The 25,335-nt window shown below is 39.5% G+C and overlaps 1 protein-coding gene across 3 annotated transcripts; it reads left to right on the top strand.

Moving 5' to 3' along the window:
* The first annotated feature begins 1,869 nt into the window (after nucleotides 1-1,869).
* LOC147444757 (uncharacterized) lies at nucleotides 1,870-20,865 on the top strand. Of its 3 annotated transcripts, none has more exons than XM_086527936.1 (2): nucleotides 1,870-2,171; nucleotides 20,315-20,865. In XM_086527936.1, the coding sequence occupies exons 1-2, from the start codon at nucleotides 1,879-1,881 to the stop codon at nucleotides 20,400-20,402; spliced, it is 381 nt and encodes a 126-aa protein (XP_086384062.1). In that variant the 5' UTR covers nucleotides 1,870-1,878; the 3' UTR covers nucleotides 20,403-20,865. The 3 variants fall into 3 exon arrangements, with proteins under 3 accessions (XP_086384062.1, XP_086384061.1, XP_086384063.1); XM_086527935.1 differs by having other exon boundaries at nucleotides 20,312-20,862; XM_086527937.1 differs by lacking the exon at nucleotides 20,315-20,865 and adding an exon at nucleotides 9,727-10,009.
* Nucleotides 20,866-25,335: the final 4,470 nt, after the last annotated feature.

The following is a 25,335-nucleotide window of genomic DNA, read 5'->3' as shown; positions in this document are numbered from 1 at the left end:
ATAGGCACTGTTGGCGATTTTTTTTTTCCAGAGGTTTTTTTTTTTTTTTTGGGTGTACGTACGGAATCGTACGGTGCGTACGGATACCGTACGGTACGGAACCATACCGTACGTACGTACGGAAACAACCTTGGTCTGCATCAAGAGGCCATCTTCAACCTTATTCCAGCTGAATAAATTTACTATGTGAAAGATCTCTACCATCAAGGTGCACACTCCAAAGAATGATGGCTTCATGACTTTCTTCGGCTTGGACGTGTCCTTCACGGAATCATTTGCCCTTTTCGGCCCTTCCGCTACTTCGAAAAGTCTAAAGGAGATAAAATTGCTTCTTTGGACCATTATCCTCAGCGTGCTTAACAAGTCCAATAGGAACCCAATCACGCTTAATATGGACTGAGAAACTAAGCGTGCTTCTTACTACCTGGCGTTGCAAAGTGATGCTACGAGGTTGAGAGTATACACATATCCGACTCTAAGGCATCCTATTTATGTATTTAGTAGCCTTGCACCATACCACCCAACTCCGGGCTCAATCTGAAGATGCCAAGTGAAAACCCGAATGTGGACAGTGACTTAGTCTACGTTATCGCATTAGCACTCGAACCCGCTCAACCATCTTCAACCCACCTTATCTCACAGCTCCACAGTCCTCTCAACTCCTTGAAATTTTTTAAACCCCATTATATATAGCACAGAAGTTATTGTGAAGGACATGTACACTCATTTCCATATTCTTCAATGATTCCTCTTTTGTTTATCAACGATTTTGAATGTGCAACCAACATACTTCTTGCTAAGGGTGACCATTGTTGGCGTTCGCTAAAATAAAATAAAAAAATTCTCTACAAGAGAAAAATTTACATTGGTTAAAAGAGAACGGTCATTAAATATGAAAACGATAAAGAAGAGGGTGGCACACATACACAAAACACCAATCCATAACTAGATAATCCAATTTTTAGGAAATTGTACATGCCAAGGTAAATGTCTCAATAAGAGGATATACTCCAAAACATGGACACCTTTTGTTTCTCTCATCTACTAGGTAAATGTCTCAACAAAGGACATGCTCCAAAAGAAGGACACCTTTTGTTTTCTCTCATCTATTATTTAAGTGTCATGATGGGGTTAGCATGAGAAGTGAGAAAACATGTACAAGGGCTTTCTTTTAGCATCAATTTCATTCAACATCAGTCCTTGAAGTGGAAGATTGAATTACACGAGTTTGAATTTCTCTCTATTGGCCCAAAATGTTTTGAGCATCCTTAACTTGACGCCTCTACCCCAATCGCACTCTGGAGGATCTCCTCGTCTACTTTGTCGGACATTTGAGGGCAACATCTCCATGGTCATACATGATCTATGTTATGCAAAACCAATACGATTCCATGCTTATGGAGAGTCATAGTTGATCTTAAAATTCAATATGAGCTTTAGTTTAAGGGATTTGGAATGACGTTAGAGGGAAAAGCTTTGGAAACGTAATAAGTAATAGTGTGTGCATAAGAAAATGAGTTTTACCTCATACACCAATGGATGAGTAGATTATCACGTAGGCAACATGAGACGGTGTCATGGTCTTGGGGCAGCGAGAGTCAGCAGAATCCTACTTCAGGAAGCGTGTGCGTGCAGAGAACAGCAAAGCGACATGAAGAGAATCTGTGTGATGAGATCGCCTCTCTCTCTCTCTCTCTCTCTCTCTCTCACACACACACACACACACACACACACACACACACACAGAGTGACGTCTTAGAGTCTCTTGTCTCTGCGAGACAATATTGCGCGCTTAGAAACTACTCTGCACGCAAGCAATGCTATAAAGCTCGCTCGCTCTCTCTCTCTCTCTCTCTGTGTGTGTTGTAAGAACGAGGCATGGAGTCGAAAGCAGCCCTGTGGGCGTCGTGGCATCGCGTGAGCGTGTGGATCGGCATGCCACTTATGCTCAACTTAGCGCGCTTGCTGATGTTAGGGTTTGCAGGACTCGCAGCAGTGGCCGGGTTCACACTGGTCTCCACCGTGTTGGCCTTCCTACCCTTTGTCTTGTTGGGCGGCCTCGCAATCCTTGTGACCGTGGTCCTCACTGTCAGCATGGCCGGTTTTCTATCGCTTGGAGGCACGCTCTACTACCTCTCCCGCTCTCAATACAAACTCCAAGAGCACACCAGGTATGCCCTTTTATTCTTTTTTGTGCGTGTGTACACGTTTGTGCACCTCCAAAGACACATCTCTAAGGCTCGGTTCTGACTCAACCGACGGAAGAAACAAGCCTTCTTAAATGTGCCATCGTCTAGTGTGAATAGTGTGGAGGAGAAAAAGTGAAAAAGTGAAGGGGGTTGAGAGAGGCCATCAACTCTTTCGGGGGGAGGGGGTCGAAAGAAAAATGGAGGGTCCGATGGGAGAGTGCCTCAACTCCAACCAATGAAATTTCGTCATGAAGGATCGAAGCCCCTTTGCATTTTTCTTCCGTCGCCTACTTTGAACCCACCTTAAGAATGGCAAAGTAAGGGCACCCCATTGTCAACTAGTGAAACATCCAAGGGTTGCAACTTGCGGCAATGGATAAATATCGGATGGGCGTGAGTGGCTCAATCGATTACGACACTTTTTTGGGAGGGTAGCAAGTCATTACAACTTATGATGCACATGCTTCGGTCCACTTGCAAACGCTTGCACGTAGCGCAGTGGTAGAGCAGGTGCTTCTTGAGCAGAGGATTTCGGGTTTGAGCAGTGCACATGGAGACCGTGTAGGCCTTTTTAGTCAATTGTTTGCAGCCGGTTGTTGTTGACTGGCGACCACCTTGGGTTGTTTCACCATGTTGACAAGCAAGCCGTTATTTAACCAATGCAGCAACTTGAATCTCTAGGTGTGCTATATGGATTTTTGAGTGTAGGCGTTCTATATGGCTTATTCTCGAAATGCAAAGCACCTTAAGTTCACCAAGTGTAGGCGTTCTATATGGATTTTCGAGAGTAAGTATTCTATATGGTTGGTTCTCGAAATGCAAAGCACCTGAAGTTCATATCCAAGGCCCTTACATAAAAGATTTTGGACGAAACGAGGGACAATGCCAAAGGGTTGCACACACGTCTCTCACAATCGTGACTTCCTCATGACCATGAAGAGTGGTTTGACATTAAGGTAGAAAAACTTTCATAAGGAAAGAGGAATAGCAAAAGATAAAGACCAAAGAATTGCTCTGCGAAGTTACATCTCTATCAAAGAACAAGAAGGCTTGCAATAAGGTTTGCCAAATGATAAAATGTGGCATGCACTTGGTAACCTCTTCCCTGAGTGAGGTGAGAATGAAAGGCTATCTTCTCTTCGAAGTTGAGTTGCTGAATTGACAAAAGTAGACATATGGTCCGTGTTGCATGAGATAAGAACATCATGCATTCTATGCATGGTTCTCTTCCTTGCATGATAATTTGTTGAGTTGGTGAAAGTAGAGATCTCATCCATGATGCATTCAAGGGAAACAACATGTATACTGTACGTAATTCTCTCTCTTGCAAGTTGATTTGGCCATGTGCTATATGTGAAGATCCCATCTAAAACAAATACGATAAAAATGAATGCATTCTTGGTGATTTGGTAATTTAGTGAAGCTATTTGTATTCTCTCTATGGGTTGAGGAGGCAAAGGTCTCCAAGTAGGAGGGGGTTATCTCTCTCTCTCTCTCTCTCTCTCTCTCTCTCTCTCTCTCTTTGTGGCAAAAGCTTGGAGTCTATTGTATTCAAAGGAGATTTATGGTCTCAATTCTTAATGAGAAAGATACAATGACTAGCTTGACTTTGCATGGCTCTTAATAGAGCCAGGGGAATTTTTTTGAAAAAGCACAAATAAAAAACTTTAACCCTCATTATAGCTACACATATTTTCTTCATCTTTTAAATTACAATCTTCTATCTGAAGGACCATACATCTGGCCACAATTAGAAATCCTTTGGCTCCAAATACAGAACTTTACCCAAACAAGGTGAAATTGACTTCCTTTAATGTAGGCAAAATATTCTCACAATGTGCTATATAGTCTCAAAAAACTTATAGCACCCTCTCGAGTCCAAATTCAACTTTTAATTTTCTTCACATCCATTGATTGTCACATCATCAAGAAATGGCATTGTGATTTGAGGCATGAATTCATGTAAAACCTTCTTCATTATCTTGCTCCTTGAGGTAAGGTACCTATGCTTACATATCCTAAAGGTGTTCTTTGTTATGAGCTCATATTGAGCTAGAGAAGATGCTCACAATTTACAGGAGCTTGAAACTTGATTATGGCACTAGATCTTGATTAAAAGACTTAATATTTGATCAAGAGAACTTGATACAAGACTTAGATTACAAAACTGGAGTACAAGGCATCACTTGAATACAAGAACAAGATTTGAGTTACAAAAAGTCAGAGACGATTTACCTTGCAAGAGCTTCACAACTGGTGTTGAAAAGACTAAGGAGATTACAGCCCAAGACCTCCATTTATACTAGTGCTTAGGGAGGTTAAGAAGGACACGTGTCAATACAAGAGTGTCCCACATGGCATGACATACATGTGAACACATTGTTCATATGCATGGTGACACATGGCATAGATTGGTATGATGCATGGATGTTGACATAAGTGATGATGTAGACAACCCTCTTAAAGCTTCTAGTATAAGCTTATAGAATCTCTAGGATCTTCATTTTGGATATTGATATAAGTGACAATCCTCTAGAAGCTCTTAGTATAAGCTTCTAAAATCTTTTAGGATCTTGGAGATTATATCCATGATAGTATCCCCTCCTCTAGCGATGAGTTCCACGAGGAGGGGATTTGCCACTTGTTCAAGGTAGATTTCGATAGATGTTATTAATGAAACTCACGAACTTTGGTCGTGCTCAATGTAGACTAGATGCAGGCTCCCATGGTCGTTTGCTTGCATCATAACCTTTCTAATGTATAAGGTACTGAAGTCTTCCATGATAGATTTTGGAATCAAATATTTTTTTGACTTTATATTCTTGATGACCGTTAATCTCTATGGATGGTGGTGCTTGTCAGTATCTCCAAGGAATCTTGGACTCATGACAAAGCTCCATCACTGAAACATGAAAGATGGGAGAATCTTCATAGATTGTGGTAACTAGAGATGATATGTGACTGAGTTCACTTTCTTGGATAGGTTATCATCATGAGTCTCCGAATCAAAGTTTTTTACTTAAATCTTAAATTTGGTACGCTATATCCATGGACAACCAACCATCTAATAGTGAAGGTTGGCCAATTATCTTGAATGGTCCAGATCTTTGATAATCCACTTATAGAAAGGGTGAGATGAATGTAGGTCATGGTAGAGAAGTTGCATTCGATCCCCAATCTTGTATGGTGGATGTTGCTTTCAATGTTTATCTACGTGACTTTTATACCTCTCTTGAGTCACTCTGATATTTTTTGTCAATTCTTTATGAATATTCTTTAAATATGTGGCTAAATTTGTGACAACTCGATTCTTTACTTGGTGATTTATGTGGATACCCATTCTTGGGTGCCGACTTTAACAAAGAATAGAGTATGTTGTTGAGTAGAAGCATGAATGGTGTTATTGTAGGCAAACTCAACGAGGGCAAGCAGTTCTACCCAATTGTCTTGATGATAGTTGATTGTGTATCGGAGACACTCCTCTAGAATTTGATTCACTCCCTCTATTTGTCCATCACTCTGTGGATAATTGGTTGAAGAGAGGTTAATCTTTACTTCTAAAATCTTGAACATGCCTCTCCAAAAGCTTGATATGAATTATGGTGTTTTATCCAAAACAACGTGATTTGGAAGCCCATGATAGCTATAAATAATCTCAAAGAAAAGCTTCGTCATTATTTCTCAAGTGATTGGAGCATAGTAATAGTCTTATCGTAGCTTGTGAAACTTGGTTTTGATAACTACTTCTCCAAAGTGTATTGAGAGAGGAGTGCCGATACTAACTTGATAAACATCAATCGGGTATTGCTCTAGTTGCATGCATATAAACAGCTTTACTTGGTTGAAAGAAGACAATCCTCTAGAAGTTTCTAGTACAAGCTTTTAAAATCTTCTAGGATCTTCATGTTGGATGTTGACATAAGCGATGATCCAGATAATCCGCTAGAGGCTTCTAGTACAAGCTTCTAGAATTTTGTAGAGACTTCTTTCTTGAATGTGTCAGAACTTTTGGGGAGCTTGCATTCGTGATATTCTCATGGTTGTCAAATGTCTGAATATCGAGTTAGAACTAATCATACATTGAATAGAGATATAATAGTAGAGGATATCACACGTTAGACAAAAAACTAGAACTGCAACAAACTTTAGCTCTTCACTACAATTTGAAACTGAAATTCCACACGATAGACATAGAGTGGCAAAGTCACACGGACCTAGATGCATTGGTCTCAAAACCCTAGCATCACTTTCATTATTTATTTTATATGGATCTTCAACACGGAGTACAACTGTCCGCAGGAGCATTTTGAGTTCTGCGACTACAAAACTGAGAAGTGTCCTCCTTGAGATTCTTATTTAAAGGCTAGTGGTCGAATAACATTAAGTATAAAAGCTCGTACTTCTCCAAAAGCATATGCTAAATTATCACCCAAAAAGAATCTCAAGTCTCAAGGTAAAATTGCCACATTAGTAGCTCTAAAAATGCATCGTAAATTACAAAAGGTTTTGTACAAGCTACCACACCATCATGGGGTATCTCTTTACTCCTCTCTTCAGTAAGCTACCACAGCAACACTTTTGTGACATACCTCTCCTCTCCCCCTCCAAAGGAAGAGTAAGCGCTCGATTATATTACACTTGCAAAAGTCAATCCGATTTTTTTAACAAACATTGTCTTCATACATACATGACAATAACCATCAACACCGGACAATACATTCTCTAGCATGCAGTACACCATACAATTCAACAATCAGATGTATATCTAGCCATCTTATCCTCGTGTCATACCTCAGTATAGCAATGTTAGCCATCATGCCCAGATCGTTTGATCCTTTATAAATATCTTGATGCACTAAGATCACATACCCAATTTATCTCATCCAAGTTGAAACTATTGATGCGCCATATTCATGTGCTTTACAAAATGCTATGTAAATGACATAAATATAGTCCCAAAACATTAGTGGGGATGTCGTGGTATTTAGTCAATACTATGCATGATGGAGATGATGGTTATATTGTCTTGTGGCTGACTACCATCGGTTTGTACCTTGCACTTTCCTTGAATGGTGAATCTGGGCTTATCGTGGATTCATCCAGGTATATATAGTCACAAAACATAAAGACTTAAACTTAGCCCATCCAGAGAGTGCTCAGATCTTGGTTTTTTCAAACAGAATTAAATCCCAATTAGAACCAAACGATCATGAGACTACAATCTGTGTCGTTCAGAGAGTCTCATCTACAATTATATGATGCTTAGATTGCAGCATTCCTCTTTTAGGGGTTTTGAGTATAAATAAATGATCCCTTTATCGTACTATCATGTGCACATGGCTCTATGTGCCATGTGGACATGCTTCATCGACTTCCAGAGCCAATCTTCCCCTTCTTCCTAGATAGGGATGTCTATAATCCTAGGAGGATTAATACTAGTAATTTTGTGAGCTTGTTCGTAGGACCTGCATGCCAGGACAAGTCCATTAGATTAGGTTTTCCAGTTTTGGAACCCTCTTGTATAAATGGTTTGTATACGCGTTTTGACAGACGTTATTATAGTACGGTGGGCATCCGATATGATGTGCATGTAGTTTTAGGTTAGAGGAATCCAACGAGCCATTCCCCGCGTCAATTAGATTCTCGGGTGGCGGTTTCGCTGAAAACTAGACCTCCATTGATTCAATTCTAATAAATCACTTTATTGATTTATTGTTGGGTAAGTTGGTGGACACTTGCTCTACCTAAGGCCTAATAAGTATTTAACTTGCAAATTTCACCTATAAAAGGATCAAGGCAGCCATCGTTTAATCATCATAAGTGAAGAAACGCTATAAGTGAAGGAGCAATCAACCAACGTTTTCTGCCATTAGCCCTCAGTTTCTGCTTTCAGCCCTTGTGCCATGAGAACCTAGAAGATTAGGCCAGCGTTTTCAGTTTTTAGTCTGTCCTTTGCAACAAAATTGCTTGAAAAGCTACCCATGCGTCTCCCTGTTGCGGTCCGGTACTTCGGCAGCCCATTGAGCCCTCACCTCAGCCATTCCCTCGCCATCTTCGAGTGCTTCATTATTGTCCATCATCGGCATTGTCGAGATCTGCGTTTTCAGCCCTTCATTCCTCTCACATCCGGAATGCAAACCAACCCCTTGGTGGCCATCTACAATCCCATATCGAGAGGATCCAAGGTGCATCAAATCAGCCCCGAAGATGCCTCTTCCTGAGGAGTTACAGCAACTACAATCATCATTTGAGTCAGTAGAGTCTGCATTGAGGTATTGCGTGTACATTCTATTTACGCAATTCAAAGCAAATACCACATCGGCAATGGTATGGGGGGACCCTTGAGAGAGTTGGTTACCCCATCGGGTCTGGATCTTCTCTTTTCTCTCTCTCTCTCTCTCTCTCTCTCTCTCTACACATCTCTATTGCATTCTCTCATCCCCTCTCTTTAGGGGAAAGTATCAAGAATCATCTTTCAAGCATAAAGCATTCACTAACGCAAGGAAGGAAAGAAAGGATTTTGTAGAAGTGTAAAACTAGATCTTCACCATTTCAATTACGTTGCACCTGACACGTATTCTGTCCCATTCAGAGGATTCCATTTATAACTAAACGATCCCCAAAATGAAGCATGTGTCACTTAGAGGTTGATAAAACAACATTGAAACTAGTGGTGAAACTAGTGTGATACAATTATAGTCGGCACCAAAACAAGATCAAACAGGTACAAACAAGATTTAGTCTAGTTCAAAAAATACTCAAACAATAGTTTGAAAAAGAGTTTAAATAGTCTCTTAAATACAAAAACAATAGCAAAATCATTTTGGGTTGGTTTCAATAAGTTGGGCTGAGGACGACGCCCTTGCTATCTTGGTTAAGGGTAATGATTAGGTTGCGGTTATGAATAATAGCATCATTTCAATGATGCCAAGGCATTCGTAAAGTTTGTCACATTATCTCAACTGCATGATGTGGTAGTTAACTTTGACCCCTGAATGGTGACACGAAGAGCACTAATAAGAGGAATAAGTGTACTGCTATCTCCTATAGCTAGCTTTGCTTGAATGTCTCCAGCAAACTGGTCGTGCTCAAAATCCATAATTTTCATAAAAATTAGATGGAGGAAATTTTTTGTAGCTCTCCGATGAAAGAAGATAAGTGCTTTGTTTCCACAAATTTTCCATAAGCTTTGCATCATTCTTTAGTGGTATTGGCTGTAGTAATTTCATAGATATTTGAAACAGATCCCATTGTGATTTTGGCCTTCTTGGCAGGAGGTTTCTCATGAGTATTATCCCCTTTGTGTGGACAAACATAGGAAGTGTGTCTAGTCTAGAAACATTCGAAACACCTACCTTCTTTTTGAAGAGTTTCTTATCAATGAGCAAGAAGGTGAGGACTTGTAGGTGGATTCAAAGTGTTATGAGAACCCTTGGAGTTAGAGTGTTGTGATCAAGAATTTTCTTTAGGAGCTTGATTGGTTTGAATTCAGTTTCATGTCTAAATTCAAGTCTTCGTTTCATCAATTCGCAACCAGGAGTAGCATGGTCCATAAGTTCTTGGATGATTGAGAGTTGCTTGGATAGACAATATTCTTGAAGTGGAGAAGGTATTCCATTATTATAGTGCTCACACTAAACCTCCAACATTAAAGTGTCGAAGGAGGAGACAGAAAGATAGCTATCCAAAAATTTCTGACTATAATCCTCCATGATCTCAGTAGCTAGCATTTTCAAGTTATCCCATTGCAAGAAGTTGTACTTCAAATAAGGAGTCAAGTAGCTTCGAGCAAAAATGTTCTTGAAAGCTTTATGGATAGATGACTCCACCATTGTATAGCATTATCTTTAAACAAAGCATCTGCTTAAGAAATTTTTGGATTCTTCTGTGTAGTTTTCTAGTGCATAAATATTGTCAAACTTCTAAAGATTTGTAATGCTTTCTTTTGATCTTTCACAATGGAGACAATAAAGAATTTATAAATTGATCATTTGTTGAGAAACTGTAGGTAGAGGTGGTGTATAGTAAGGATATACGTATGAGGTCTAACTCTGAAATACATAAGGCAGTGGAGGAGGCGGTGGAAAATGTGGTGGCAAGGCTGATGCAAAGTCAGATGTTGTAACCATCTGGCAAAAAATATTGTCGCAAAGTGATGATGTGGTATGCCCACGTGGAAGAGAAATGGTCGGGTGGACAAGAAGAAGTGAAATATGAAGAGTTGAGCCAGGAAAGTGTGGCCAAGGGCCCTAAACAGAAAGGGGTTAGGGTTTTAATTAAGAATCTAACCCTACCCAACTTATGGAGAATCGATCGAGGGGTTTAAACCCAATAAATCAAAAGCTTGATGTCTGGGTTGAAATTTCATAAAACGCGCTGACTCTTGACGTGGCAGAATCATACGAACTACTAACATGGCATGTCTATACAGAATCCCACAAATTGTGCTATAGTGCTTATGTGACAGGCTATATGGATTTTTTAAATTTTTGTTGATAGAGTTTTGGCAATCTTATGTGGTCTTTTGGAGAGCAAATGCTTTTGGGTGGAAATGCTTTTGAACTTGATGCTTTGGGGCTTTTCTTTTAAGCATCCCAAGTTAGTTTAAAAGTTCCCAGAGGGACACTCTACCGTAGAGCATCTAGACGCAAAGTCTTGAAGAGAGTTGGACCCTCAAAGGTACTTTACGAAGAGCAATAATAAAGAAATAATGAAAGGGATGTCAATCTTTGGGTCTAGTGCATCTTGGCTCGACCTTCGTCGTGTCGTGTCAACTCTTCTTCTTTCTTTCTCTATTTAAGTTCATTGCTTTTGGAATTTCTATTCGTGTGTTGCTATTGATTTCTCGCTTGGAGTGTCCAAGCCTGTGATAGTGGTATCAAAGCTCAGAACGATTCTTCTTCTACAGAGGATCCGATCCCTTCTGCAACACACATGGGTTCTTGCCAACACAGACAACACCCCTACGTTTGTGGATCATAAGGGAGAGAAAGAAAAGACAAAATCTAGCATGAGAATTGAAGAAACCAACAAAGATTTTGACAAATTTGCAGCGAAAAATCTCAACAAAGATGAGTACAAAAGTCAAGTGTAGATTGACACATGTGAAAAGATTGATGAAGTACTCCCAGGACCGAAAATATGTGAAGTATCTATAGAGTTATCAATCAATGAGATTCACTTCAGATGACGAGAGGCCGTCGATTCTCTTCTCAAGACTGTAAGACAGTTGAAAGAAAAGTCAAGTGCAGAAAAGCAAAAACTATCCTTGTAGAAAGAGTTGAACAGAGCTCTTGAAAAGAAGATAAATCAGTTAAGGAAAGGCTTGAAGCACTCTCGAAAGAAGAGAAAATTTGTGGATTTTTTTGGTTATTTGGATCGGAAGTCAATTTTTGAGGTGGTAAGCAGGTCCAAGTAGTATATTCGTTTTGAAAATGACTCAGATTTTTCTTCAGAGGTTTCGGACAGTTTGTCGTCCTCTACTTCTAAAGAGGATGAGAGAAGATGGAAGAAGCGGAGATAAATTCAAAAAAGCAAGAAAAGAAAAATTTTGAAAGTCTTGAAGGCATGGGAGGCCATCTAGCAGTTTAGAGAAGGAGAGCTAGTCCTCTTCTGAAAGTGAACAGATGGACAAGAAGACCAAGGAGTTTAAGGATGGGGGTCAAGTAGTTAGGTTTGACACATTTCCAGGCTATCAAGACACCCATCGAGTCCTTGAGTTCATACAGTAGTTTGACGTCGCCTTCTCAAGAGATCAGTTCTTGGAACGCTCCAAGGTGCAAAGGGTGGCATCTTACTTGAAAGGAAATGCACAAACATGGTTTACTACTACGTTGTTGCATAGACAAGCACCTAAGAAGTGGGTAAAATTTACGAGAGTTTTCACTTTTGTTTGGATAGGTGAAGAATATGAAGAAGATGTCATTACGGCTTGGCATCATTTGAGAATGACTAAGAAAGACACATTGGATGACTATTGCCACAGGTTTTGGGATATCTATTTGCTAGTGTCCTCATTTTGGAGGGTCACTTTGAGGGAGTAACTTGAGCAGTTTTGTTGTGGTCTGCCAAAAGAGGTTCGTTGGTATGGTTTGCAGCAGAAGTGTTTTGGAGAAGCAAGAAAATCAGATGATAATGCATCTGCGGGTTTCGACAAACCAAGGGAACCGATTAAAAGTTCATTTGAGGATTTCGAAGAGCTAAGGGAATCAAATGATAGTGCATCCGAGGGTTTTGAAGAAGCAAGGGAATCTACTAATGGCTCACTTGAGAATTTTGATTCAAAGTGATGTGTCAGTGGACAGGGGAGGCCAGCGGGGCTACAAACAGGTTGCACGGTACAAGAAAAGAACAAAAAGGTAAGCTAGGTCCAAGAGATAATTTGGTTGATGGTACTTTTTGACCTTTGATGATACAAAGTGGATGAAGGAGGAGAACATCACAAATTCTCTTCAGAGAGAATTATAGCTTGAAGCTTTTGGATTATTAGCAGTGTCTATGCCAAAAGTTATCGCCGAATCAACAAGTTGAATCTGGTGCATTGGGGACTGCACAAGAGAGGAGCCACTCCACTCCTTTGTCACATATTGCCTAGATTTCTCTTTGAGATTTTTGAAATACTGACGGGTTGACAGTATTTTGTGGAATGATTTTATGAAAATATGTACATTGAATTGGAAAATTCCTTGATTGAACTGAAGACATGTACTCTTTTATGTGTGTATTGTTAGAGACAAGTAGAGAAAAATGAAATATTTGTAGCATTTTTTTTTAATGAATGATTTAAACTTAGTACATCTAAACATCTATTAGAGATCAGTGAGATCTAGATATGATGGCTAAGTGAATGAGAACTGAATGAGATTCTAGTGCATCAAGGTGTCTATATGGATGATGATTGGTGGATATTGTTGTGAGTGTATCGAGAGTTCCGGAAGGATGAGATGGTTGCACCGTGATCTAGGTGCATCAAAAGTTTTGAATGGAATGAGATGGCTAAATTAAATGATTGAAACATAGTGATCAATGTGATCTAAGTATCTGATTTTGTGAATTACATGCTATGTGGATGTGCTCTCTTGTGGGAATGGGCATGGGCATGGTTTGCTTGATTGAAATGTGAAAGAAAGGATATGAATTTGATAGTAACAAGATTTAATAGATCCAGACATTCGTAAAAAGATCAACGTGATTTGGATGTGATTGCTAAACATGTTACAATGACCATGATTTGTATCTGAGACCCTCCACAAAAATGTAATTGATCAATGACTCATGTCTTTGTAGAAGTGTTGGATTGGTGGATTATGGTGCATGGGTCTATAGAATTAGTGTCTACTACTAAAGAAAGTTTCTATTCTTTTGGCTATTTTGCAAGCGTAATTGAGGGAGATACAATTCTTTCATGAGGGAGGAATGTCCTAAAGTGATGACATGGCATGTCCAACTGGAAGAGAAATGGCCGGGTGGACAAGAAGAATTGAAACACGAAGAAGTGAACCCAAAAAGTATGGCCGAGGAGCCTAAATAGAAAGGGGTTAGGGTTTTTATGAAAAACCTAACCCTACCTAAGTTATGGAGCATCGGTCAAGGGGCCTAAACGCAATTAATCAAAAGTTTGACATTTGGGTTGAAATTCCATAGAATGCAGCGATTGCTGACTTGGGAGAATTGTATGGTTTGTTGATGTGCACGACTGTACGAAATCTTATAAATTGCATTGCAGTGATGATGTGGTATCTGTACGCAGAGTCTGAGAGAGATTTGGACCCTACTTTGCAAAGAGCAACAATAAAGAAATACCAAAAGGGGCTCAAGTCTTTGGGGCCAATGTGTCTTGGCTCATAAATCCGTCCTACCGTGTTGACTATCCTTCTCTCTATCTCTATTTAAGTTCAACGATTTTGTAGTTTCTGCTCGTGTGTTGCTATTGATTTCTCGCTTGGAGTGTCCAAGACTATAACAAACTCTCCCAATTAGAATAAAAGCTTTTGTGAATTGTTGCAAACAAGCTCTTGCATTTTCAAGTGCAAAAGGGTAGAAAACCTGAGGTATCATACGCAACAACATGTAATTCAAGAACTTTTGAAAGTTTTGCATAACATTTAAAAAAAAAAACAAGGATGCTTTGAGAGAATGTTGCACAATTTATCGCGGTAAGGAACTACAAATACTTGCTAGAATCTAGAAACACCATCTTATTTCTTCAGGACATGTTTACTTTTTAGAACAACAAACGATTGAAGCTTTGATACCATGGCAATTGTAGAGGGCACCATGTATCATATGAAAGAATTTATCTGGAACAGACTTTAGCACTCCAACACAACTTGAAACTAAAAGAGAGAGATCCCACATGGTAGGCACGGAGTGGCAAAGTTCCACTCCTAGATGCATTTTTCCCAATGCCCTAGCATCTCTTTTGGTATTTCTTTATATTGATCTTCAATAGAGAGTACACTTGTTGGAGGAGCACTCTCAGATCTGCAACTATTTGCCACAGCTAGAAGCTCGGAGAAAAATCATACTCTCGGTTAGGATAGATAGGCCCTTTGTCGAGTTCACGTTCCTTTAAACCCTCTCTTATCCAGGCGCGCGCTTCCTAGCGTCAGTAGAAACCCAAAAAGCAATGCCTTTGCATCCCTCTCTGCACTCTTAAATAAAGCAAAGGGTCTTCGCTTCAAGATTTTTTTTTATAAAAATAAGACTATGAAGGGCTTCCCCCAAGTCTTCTATTTAAAGGCCATTGGCCAAAAAGCATCAAATACAAAAAGTTGGTACTACTCCAAAAATGATACTGCTAAATTAGTGTCCAAAAATCATCTCAAGTCTTGTGGCAAAATTGTCAAATTAGTAGTCCTAAAAGTGTGTTGTAAATTACAATAGTTGAGCATGAAGTTTATTCATGAGAATGATTGTGATATATGGTTGCCCAAGGATAAGAGAATAAGTGTATGCTTCTTGCACAAAGAAGTTGCACTCCTTAAAATTTCCTATAGTCATCTCGACATTTGGACAAGGCCCATATAGATCTCTTGTGAGACTTATTTTTTTAATTAATCCAATCGTGATATGTATCTATTGGCCACCTTCTAACCCTCTACTAACTAGGAATTCCCGATCGAGGGACCTAAACCGTAACAAAGAAGAAGGCATAAAATATGTTGATGTGGCACTTATACGGTTGTGTGTGATTTGCAAAGAGTTTTGCTTGTGGGGTAGATTGTATGAATGGTAGCGGGGTAGCCCATGAGCGCCATCTTGGAGGAAATAGATTTAAGAAGTGTTTACCTTTTGAGGGACGTGCTTTTAGGGCCCATGCATATTTAAATTGAAGGACATGTCCTCTCTCTTGACAGTTTTGGCTTGGGAGAGTGTTGCAAGAGAGAGGACCCTTAGCAAGATGTACCTTTGTGAAAAAACAAAGAAAGTAATATTGAAAGGGGAACCATACTTTGGGGCCAGTGCATTTGGAAGCATAATGGCTACCACTACAAAGATGGCATGATTGGTAGCCATGTTCTCTACTAAGTTTTCATCTCTCCTTTCTGGAAATTAGCTCCCAACTGCATAGCTATTTTCATCAAATGGATAACGGTCACCTTGAGTTGGGCTCCTTGCCACCATCTATTGTGCAAGCGAAAAAAATAGTAATGTATTCTTAGCAACGTGAGTGTGCTCTCACCATAATCTTACAAAGCCTTCTGTAGTCTCAAATCTTTGCCTCAACGGTTGCCCCGTTTCTTTCAATCTTGCTAATTTAAGCTTCGTTTCAAGCATCCCTTTGAAAAGCTCATCTAGCACTAAGGATTGAGCACTCTTATGTTCATAGTGATGGCTTAATTGCATCCTCATAAACACACTACGGAACACCATTAGCTTGGCCATAAGGCTCCATCAACACAAGACTCAAGTGTGTTTCACTATTTCATATAGCCTTGCCTCAAATTGCATAGATACAACACGAGTTTGCAATGTGGAAAATCCTAGATTCCTCGCTCGGCTCTCCATCAATACACATTCATAGAAGCTTTATTAATTTTGTAGACAAGACCATACTGATGTGAGGAAAGAAAATCCTAATTGTTACCCTCACACGCTCAAAAGAAAAGACAAGAAGGGCAAGGTACATTTGTGATGGCCATGCTTGTTAATTTCTATTTTGATTGTCCATATCAACCTTTCTAGGCAAGGTGAGTAGTGTGACATGATGCAATTGGCATAATCACATTCTTAAATGAGAAAATACTAGTAGCACCGCATCCAGAGCCATGATTTCTTGGTAGGATATATACATGAAAACAACCAAAAACTTTTCTCATGCATATCACGTTATGTAAATTGTAGTATCTACTCACATACTCAAAAGGCATAAAAATGACTATAAATTTTCTTTTCAAATTACTTGCATGCCAGATTATGACAACATATTGATGGAAGTTAAGAAGCCTTCAAAAGCATGTCGTAGGGTCTCCAAGCAATCCTCATCCTATTTGCTCTAATACCATGAAGGAATGAAGACAAAAGAGCACATACAAGAGACAAATATTGAGAGAGAGAGAGAGAGAGAGAGAGAGAGAGAGAGAGCGAGCAATAACTTTGGAAAATTCTCATACAATTTAATAATGAGAATGAGGGGGCAAGAGTCACTTATATGCTACAATAAGTGACCTAGAGCTATGGAAATAAGGGGGCACCCCAGTTTAGGGCTGATTGGCTCAAATAAATTTACTGGATCATCAAAATAATAGTGACATAGAAGCTAATAAATGAGCCACCTTAACAAAAAACTATGCCACATTATCTAGAAAGTCATTTAATGGAAAAATTTGGCTAGATTGCATATATAGGGCCCCATTGTGGCCATACAAACATGATGTGCAATCTAGGATGTCACCATCTAATAGTGAAAAATATCCAACATGAACAATGTAGATAAACCCATGTCCAAACACAAGCACTTGTCAAGTGGAAAGATACACATGAAGAGAGTACCACTTGGGAAAACATTAGTTGTTAAAGAAGAGTTTGTTAGCTTTTCCCTTAAAAAAAAAAAAATCTTTTTTTTCAAAACTCACAATGGTGAGTGAATTATACTGACAACCACAAAAAATTACATTTGTGCCATGATTGTGCCAACTCATGACAACTCTTAGATGTCACTTACATCGCTTAATAGGGGAGCCACCCCATGGACAATGTAAGGTTCTTATCTATGAGAGTCAATTAAAGAGGCATTAATTAATTTGTTCCATTCAACAGAGTTCTCGTGTTTTCCAAAGGCTAGGATCACCCCCCTGCTTTCTTGAATTATCTCTGTGAACTTGGTTGTTTCCATGGTTCTATTGGATAAGCAACCGTTCCTAGGCTTCCAAACCTGTTTGAAGTAGTAGAATCTAACAACTTGTGTTGCAATAAGTAGCTCCTGGATTTTCAACACCTTCCCTCCGAAGAATAGATCGTTCTTTTAGAAGCCTATCTTCCATGTCCTTTGCACCCATTTGCATATCTTACCCGCAAGGCTGCTGATCACAGGGTAGTCCTTGAAATGGTGAGAGAGGTATTCACTAGCCATTCTGCATTGAGAGCGTCTTTCAAGGCTGATGATTGCATGGAACTCCTTGAAAAGGTGAGAGAGGTCTTCGCTAGCCATTCTACATTGAGAGCATCTATTTGGGCCAATTCCCCTAGCTAGAGCCTTTACCCCAGCCAACAATGCTCCCCACATTACCTTCCAGAGAAATACCTTCATATTGAGGGGCCACGGTGGGCTGTAGATGTTCTTGGTGACTTTCTCCCATCTTGACTCTAGCCACTTCATACCTCACCGTTTTTTAGTGGAGAGAACCAATCCATCGAAGCCATAAGTGTGTGCTATATTTCTTTGGTTTGAGCCTACAGAAGTGTCTATCCTTAGGTCATCACGATGCTTTCTAATCCAACTTAGACTCACAACTAGGTAGGCACCAATTGTCCATCCGCTCAAGGACTTTGATGATCAACAACCTTTCATCCCTTCTAGGTTGTACTGGAGAACCATTTGGTCTGTTCTTTTCCACCGGTTACTGCTATAATCCCACAATTGGTCCAGATGTTGGATGCCTTTTTTATTGGTCTTTCTAGCAACTTCCCTCCAAAATGAATTCAAAGAGATTTGGTCTATTCTTTTCCACCGGTTACTGCTATAATCCCAAAATTGGTCCATACGTTCGATGCCTTTGTTATTGGTCTTTCTAGCAGCTTCCCTCCAAAATGGATTTAGAGAGATGCTTCCCACCTTAGCCAGTCACAGGATGTAATGAGATGCAGAGTTGTGGAGATACATTGTCAATTCTCCCCACCCCAAAGTCTTCGCCGCCCATTTGCATTTCCTAGCAAGCTCGCCCATTGCCCCCCCCCCCCCCCCCCCCCCCCCCCCCCCGACCCCCCGAGCTTCAGGTTAGCCCACAGCGGGGCAAGCAGCTTGTCGTGTACCTCGAGCCCTTTCCATAGTCCACCTTGCGAGTAGAGATTGGCATTGTCCATCATGGCATTGGCCATAGTAGCCGAGGGTTGGTTTTTCTTTGCGAGTGCGACCACAAATTTAGTAGCTTGGGCCTCTACGTGGATACTTGGGTTAAGCATCCCGAGACCGCCTTGCTTGACCGATCTCGCCACTGTTTCCTAGCTTGCAAACTGCCAAGGTGTTGAGTCTTTGGTGTTGTTCTTCCATAGGAATCTTTTTATCGATATTTTGGCCAGCTTTAGCAGTGGACCATTGAAAGCTATATACGGGAGCATGAAAGAGTTGATCACTTTCACTCTACTATGGAGGGAAATAAGCATATATTCCCATCTGTGCATCTTGCTTCTCATCTTCTCCATGACCCAAGTGAATTTTTGCTTATGATTAACATCCACCCCTAGCGGGCCTCCAAGGTGTCGAAATTTCTTCCCTCTTGACACTATCTCCTCAGACCACATTGATGGATCAAAAGAGTCGCTCTCAGCGAGAGAGAGAGCGGTCAATCTTCATTTTTTGATGCTGCACTTAGACCCTAATGCTATGGCATATGTTTGCACAATCTCCAAAGCCTTCTTGATCACTCGAGGGCAAGCTTTAAGAAATAGTAGTGAGTCATTCGCAAAAAGCTTAGCTATCAGATGGTTGTTGTCAGGGAGGGATAGTCCTTGAATCTCCCCTTTTGCAGCATTATCCTTGAATAAGGTGACCAGAGGATGAGATCCAATGGAAAATAAGAGAGGAGCAAGAGGGAACCCCTACTTGATGGATCTCTTGACCTCAAACGCTCCCACAATTCTCTCATTAAATAGTAGCTCCAATTGGCTACTAGCACGAAAGGTGCTCACCAACCTACACATCCGAGGCCCAAAGCCTAGAGATTTCATGACATCTTCAATAAATGACCATGTAATCTTGTCATAGGCTTTGTCTAAATCCGACTAGAGCAAAATACACTCTTGATTAGTGAAGGTGGCATACTCTATTTCCACCATTGCAGCCAGAATGTTATCATATATTTTTCTTTGCTTGATAAATCCATGTTGGTGTGGTGTGACAACTTTGTCCAGACCGAGAGAAAGCCTGAGGGCAACTGTTTTGGCAACAATCTTGTAGGCTACTGACATCATGCTGATGGGCCTCCAGTGTTTCAGCTGGGAGCAACACACTTCTTTTGGGATCGGTTTGATGAGTCCCCCTTTTAATACTTGAGTCCAAGACACCATCAATCAGTGCTTGGTTGGCCATTATCGTGACAGAGAACTTCAGCTCCTTGCAGGATTTTTTTTTTTTGGAAAAAAAATCTTTTCAGAAGGTTTAGTGTCAATAGATAGATGCATTAGCTTGTCTCTTATCTTTTGGAAAAATGTATGTTTATAGCACATAGGTGAGATTAAGAATTTGAAAATTCAACAAGTAGGGTCCAAGCGACAAATTTCTATGTAATGATTCACAACAATGCATGCATTTTTTCATACAATACTTACAAAAAGATTGAAACTTTTTTTATTTTGCTGATAAAGGACTACTAATTCAAAAAATAGGCATGTTGAAATTGAACCATTCCTCACATTGTTGAAGTATAATTAATGAAGGTTTGAACGTATGGCTTTGATGACAGAAGAGCTAAAGAGTGCCAACCCTTTATTGCACACCCACATGATTTCAGTGGAGCTTCCTTCCAAATGCTCAAATCGTACGGAGCTTCTTGAGTATCCTCCTACAGAGTGCCAACCCTTTATTGCACACCCACATGATTTCAGTGGAGCTTCCTTCCAAATGCTCAAATCGTATGGAGCTTCTTGAGTATCCTCCTACAGACACCTTATTAAACTAATTCTAGGTTCAAACACCTTATTAAACTGATTCTAGGTTCATATTGATTCATTTTTTAGATTTCATGTATGATAGGCCTTGGATGTTATCGGGGATAAGTTTGTTACTTTTCATGGTGAGGAACTTGAAGTGGGGAAAATGGTCAAAAACACATCGAATGGTCTAATACAAGTTTGCGAGGATACTAGATGGAGCAGACTCTCCCATTGTATGTATACATTCAAAATTAGATGACAATATTTTATTGGTTATGGTGCATAATGTAAGCTTTCTATACTATATTTTACTTAGAATTTAGCAATGGATGACTTTATGACATCAATGTAATGTTTTCTATGCAAATGGTTATCTATCTTTTTTTTACATTATTTGTGAAGCTATTATTTATGCCTCAAAGACTAGCAAAATACATACATACACACAATATGCTAGTTATATCCTACTTCAACTAACTTGTTTTCTCATTAATTCAATCAAGGTTTCAAAGATAGTTAGGGTTATGTGTACAAGCTAGAACAATTGTGCCACGGAAACATATCTACCTAATATATTTTTTGCAAAATAAACAATTTTTTTAAGAATCTTGTCTACTCACTTAACATGGAGATATCATTTATCTTGACAACTAACTTAATATGTTACGTGTAGTGGAAGTGTTGATGGTGATAGCTCAAGATAAATGCTCAATACGTACACAAGTTTCCTTTTACTTAATGAGAGATGTACGATAGACAAAGAGAAAGAGAAGAGAGAATGAAATGTGGATAAAGGTTCTGTGAGTGAGAGAGAAAAAGAAGATTAACACCAGATAAGGTCCCATACCCCCTCCAAGGGCCCCTCACTATATTGGTAGAGTGGTATTTGCTTTAGATTTCACAAATGCTATTACAATTGTTCTAGATGTTGAGATACTAAAGGGATCATGCACTTGGATGCGAGGTACTTGATGGTACTGAAGGGCTAAGGAATGAAATATGAAAATGCAATGGATTATGGAACTTGTATGCTAAAGGCTAAAAACTATAAATGTTGGTCTTTAGGTGAGAAAAATTGATGGATTTGGGTCTCTAGATAAAAAACGTTGATGAGGTTGATGACTGAAATTTGGAAATGTTGATTTTGAGGGTATGTTGTGGGTGAAAAACACTGATGCTTGTGGTTGATTTGATAACAAAATGCAAGGTGATGGTAGGTGCTAGCAATGTGGTGATGAGGCTAAAACACTGAGGGTGCTAGGTGTGCTCAACGATGGCTGCCCATGCACGGGGTACCGACTAGTGATGCAATGATGATCTTGAGGCTCAACTATATATGCTTCTGAGATGAGTAGTGCCAGATGAAAATCCCACAACTTCTAATTTCCAAGGTCACTTATTGATAAATTTCACTTTCTTGAAAGAGGTGCTTCCTATGCATTAAAACTACCTAAGCAAGTTCTAGTGGCAGATGCTCCTATGAAATCACAGGTTATGCAACTAACTAAAGTGTTCGGACATTCAAGTCCTAAGAATAGGCTCACAAATATGCCAGAACATTTCCTAGGTTGTTGCACTAAATCGTAGAAGTAGGAGTTATAGCTTTTCCACATGCACATAGGGCTAGATGTGCACGTGACATCCCTCCCTTTTCAAGGTGAGATATTGGTACCAAGCTACATGGCTTCCTTGTAGTCCTCTACAAAGAAATCTTCATCAACCCACACTGTCACATGGGTTCCTTGATCCTTGAAGTTTGAAATGTATTGTTGTGCTTTCTTCTTGGAACCATCTAATCTGCTCCGACTCCATGACTTCAACTTCTTCTACAATCTTGAGTTCATCCTCTTCAAGAATCTCCTTTTGGGGTTTTCTTTGAAAAAACTTCTACCAAGAAACATGGAAAACATTGTGCATTGACCACAAATTAGGTAATTGCAATTTCATAGACACATCATTTATCTTTTTAATGATTGAAAATGCACCATACATCGTAAAAGAAAACTTCACACTTCTTTCTGACTTGCTTAAGCCTTTGTTTCATGATTCTAAGATACACCCAATTCTCTTCCTTGATAGTAACATGCTGATGATGCTTGTTAGCTTGCCTTGAATAAGATTCATGATCCTTGATTAGATGAAGCTTCACATTCTTGGTAACCTCTTCCAAGGACTAGCACTGAGCATTGGCATCAGGAAAATGATTGACTGATCTAGTTAGCAAAGACTAGAATGGACAACCAAATACTAGCTCATACCTACAGAGCTCTACCAATGGCACTGGAATAGGAGTCATTGAAAATTTCTTGTATAAATGGGAAATACTACTACCAATGAGACTATTGATCATGCATATATGACTTCAAAACATCAAAGGCTAACTGATTGTAAATCTCAATGTGACCATCTGACTGTGGATGAAGTTCAAATGAAAAATTTACCTTAGTACCAAAATTTTCAAAGAGTGCTTGCTTGCCAAAAATGTGTCGTAACCTTAACATCTCTGTTAAAAACAATCAACTATGGAAAACCACAAAGGGGACACCAATGCTTAATGAACAAAACATGCTATGTCTTGTGTTGTTATGGTGGCCTTACAAGGAATGATCATACAGAACATACTAAAACAATCTACAATGGTTAAACACACGTATTCCTTGAAGGAAAACTAAGACAAAGACTAGTCACAAAAATCCATCAAAATGTCATGAAATGGGCCCCTTCAAAGATAGGCAATAGTATCAAAAGACCTTGCTTCTTACCCCTATGAAATATTCTTGACAAATAAACATTGTTTGACATATCTAAATACACATTTACTCATTTTAGGCCAATAAAAGAATCTAATCTTTTGAAAGTGGTATGCATGTCTCTGTGCCCACTTGTGAGAGTATCATGTGCATAGTGTAATATGTCTTCCCTAAGATAAGGTAAGATGGCGACCATCACAAATGCGATAGCTGCTAGTGGACCTTATGCGACAAGAGCCTACAACCATCACTTATCAAACTCCAAATCTCCATATTGATTTTTCATGCTATCAAAAGATACTCCCTCAATGGAGACTATAGACCTTGACTCAAGGGTCAAAACCTATTCATGGACTGAACGCATCTATAACTGGGTTAGATATACCTGGAACATATTCAATCAAACCACCAAATTACTCAAAAAATTGTGACTACCTAGCTTGACAAATCTCCAATGTGCACTAGGCATAGACTAGAACCACTTGAGTGCTTGATGATCAATACGAACTACACTCTCTACCATATAAAACATGCTTCTAATGCTTTAGAAAATTAATGATGGAAAGAAGATCCTTATCATACATTGAGTGATTCTTTTCTACAGTATTCAACTTTCTACTAAGAAATGCAATCAGATGGCCATGTTATTACAACACAACTCCAATGACATAGTTGCTTTCATCCATCCATACCTCAAAGGGATCATCCCAAGGGGCAAGGATGAGACATGGACCTTCAGCCACTGCAATCTTGAGAGCTTGAACAACCTCAACAATTGCCTTGGGCAAGACAATGCACTGTCAACATGTCTTAACCCCTTCCAAAACATGAGAGATTATGGTAGACACCCTCTAGAGAGAGAGTGTGAGCATACTATCTTTCCAATTGACTTGTATATCAAGCTCATGAAATGACTTAATGCGCCTAAAATCATATCATGTCCCAGTAAGAGGAGACACAATAAACTTGTAATGAAAGATACTTGTTGAGCAAAGACTTACACATTAGGACATTCATGCGTGATTGAAGAGTCCATGCTAGGAGAAAATCCAAAGACTACAATGGGAGTCATTGAAATAGATTTTAAACCTACCCTCTTCAAAAGAGAATCACTAATCACATCATGCACACTGCTAGAATCAAACAAGATCACAATGCATTGACCATTCACATGACCATCATAACACTTAATGAGAGACTCATCAAGATCATTAAAAACTTGGGATGCATTACTTTGATTAATCATTTCTCACACATGACACTAATTGAAGATGTGGGCTCTCTCTTAGGTGATTCCCTACGACAGTCTCTATTCACATGACCTTTAGTGTGACACTTGCTTCTTTTTTGGGTTACTTGCACTCATCAAAAGCATAGATATGAGATATTGTCACACCATTATTTCTTTGGCTACATTCCAATACCAAACCAAGCAAAAATAAATAAATTATGTGGTTCTTTAGGTTCCTTTCTTGAGCGATGATACCGATGTACTACCAAAGAGCTATAATACTGATGTTAGGTGCATCAAAAGTGTTGATGGTGATAGATTGTACATACAAAAAGTTTCTTTTACTTAATGAAAGATATTTGCAATAGACAAAGAGAGAGAGAGAGAGAGAGAGAGAGAGAGAGAGAGAGAGAGAGAGAGAGAGAGAGAGAGAGAGAGAGAGAGAGAGAGAGAGAGAATGAAACAGTGGGTGAAGGTTTTGTGAGTTAGAGAAATAAAAAGAAGACTCACACCAGGTGGGGTACCAAAAACCCCCTTGAAGGGCCCCCCACTCTATTGCTAGAGCGATATGAGTGCTCAGTACATACACAAGGTTTCTTTTACTTAATAAAAGAGATTTGCAAATAGATAAAGAGAGAGAGAAGAGAGAATGAAATAGTGGGTGAAGGATTTGTGAGTGAGAGAAAGAGAATGAAGAATCACACTAGATGGGGTTCCAAACCCCCCTCAAAGGGCCCCCCACTCTATTTCTAGAGTGATATTTGCATTAGATTGCACAAATGATGATACAATAGTTCTAGATGCTTAGATGTTGAAGGGATCATGCATTGGATGCAAGGTACTTGATGGTACT

The sequence above is a fragment of the Adiantum capillus-veneris genome, chromosome 13 (genome assembly GCF_014529385.1).
Source record: "Adiantum capillus-veneris isolate H3 chromosome 13, ASM1452938v2, whole genome shotgun sequence".
NCBI lineage: Eukaryota > Viridiplantae > Streptophyta > Polypodiopsida > Polypodiales > Pteridaceae > Adiantum > Adiantum capillus-veneris.
Note: the sequence above shows the minus strand (reverse complement) of the source record. Positions and strands in the feature narration are given on the sequence as shown.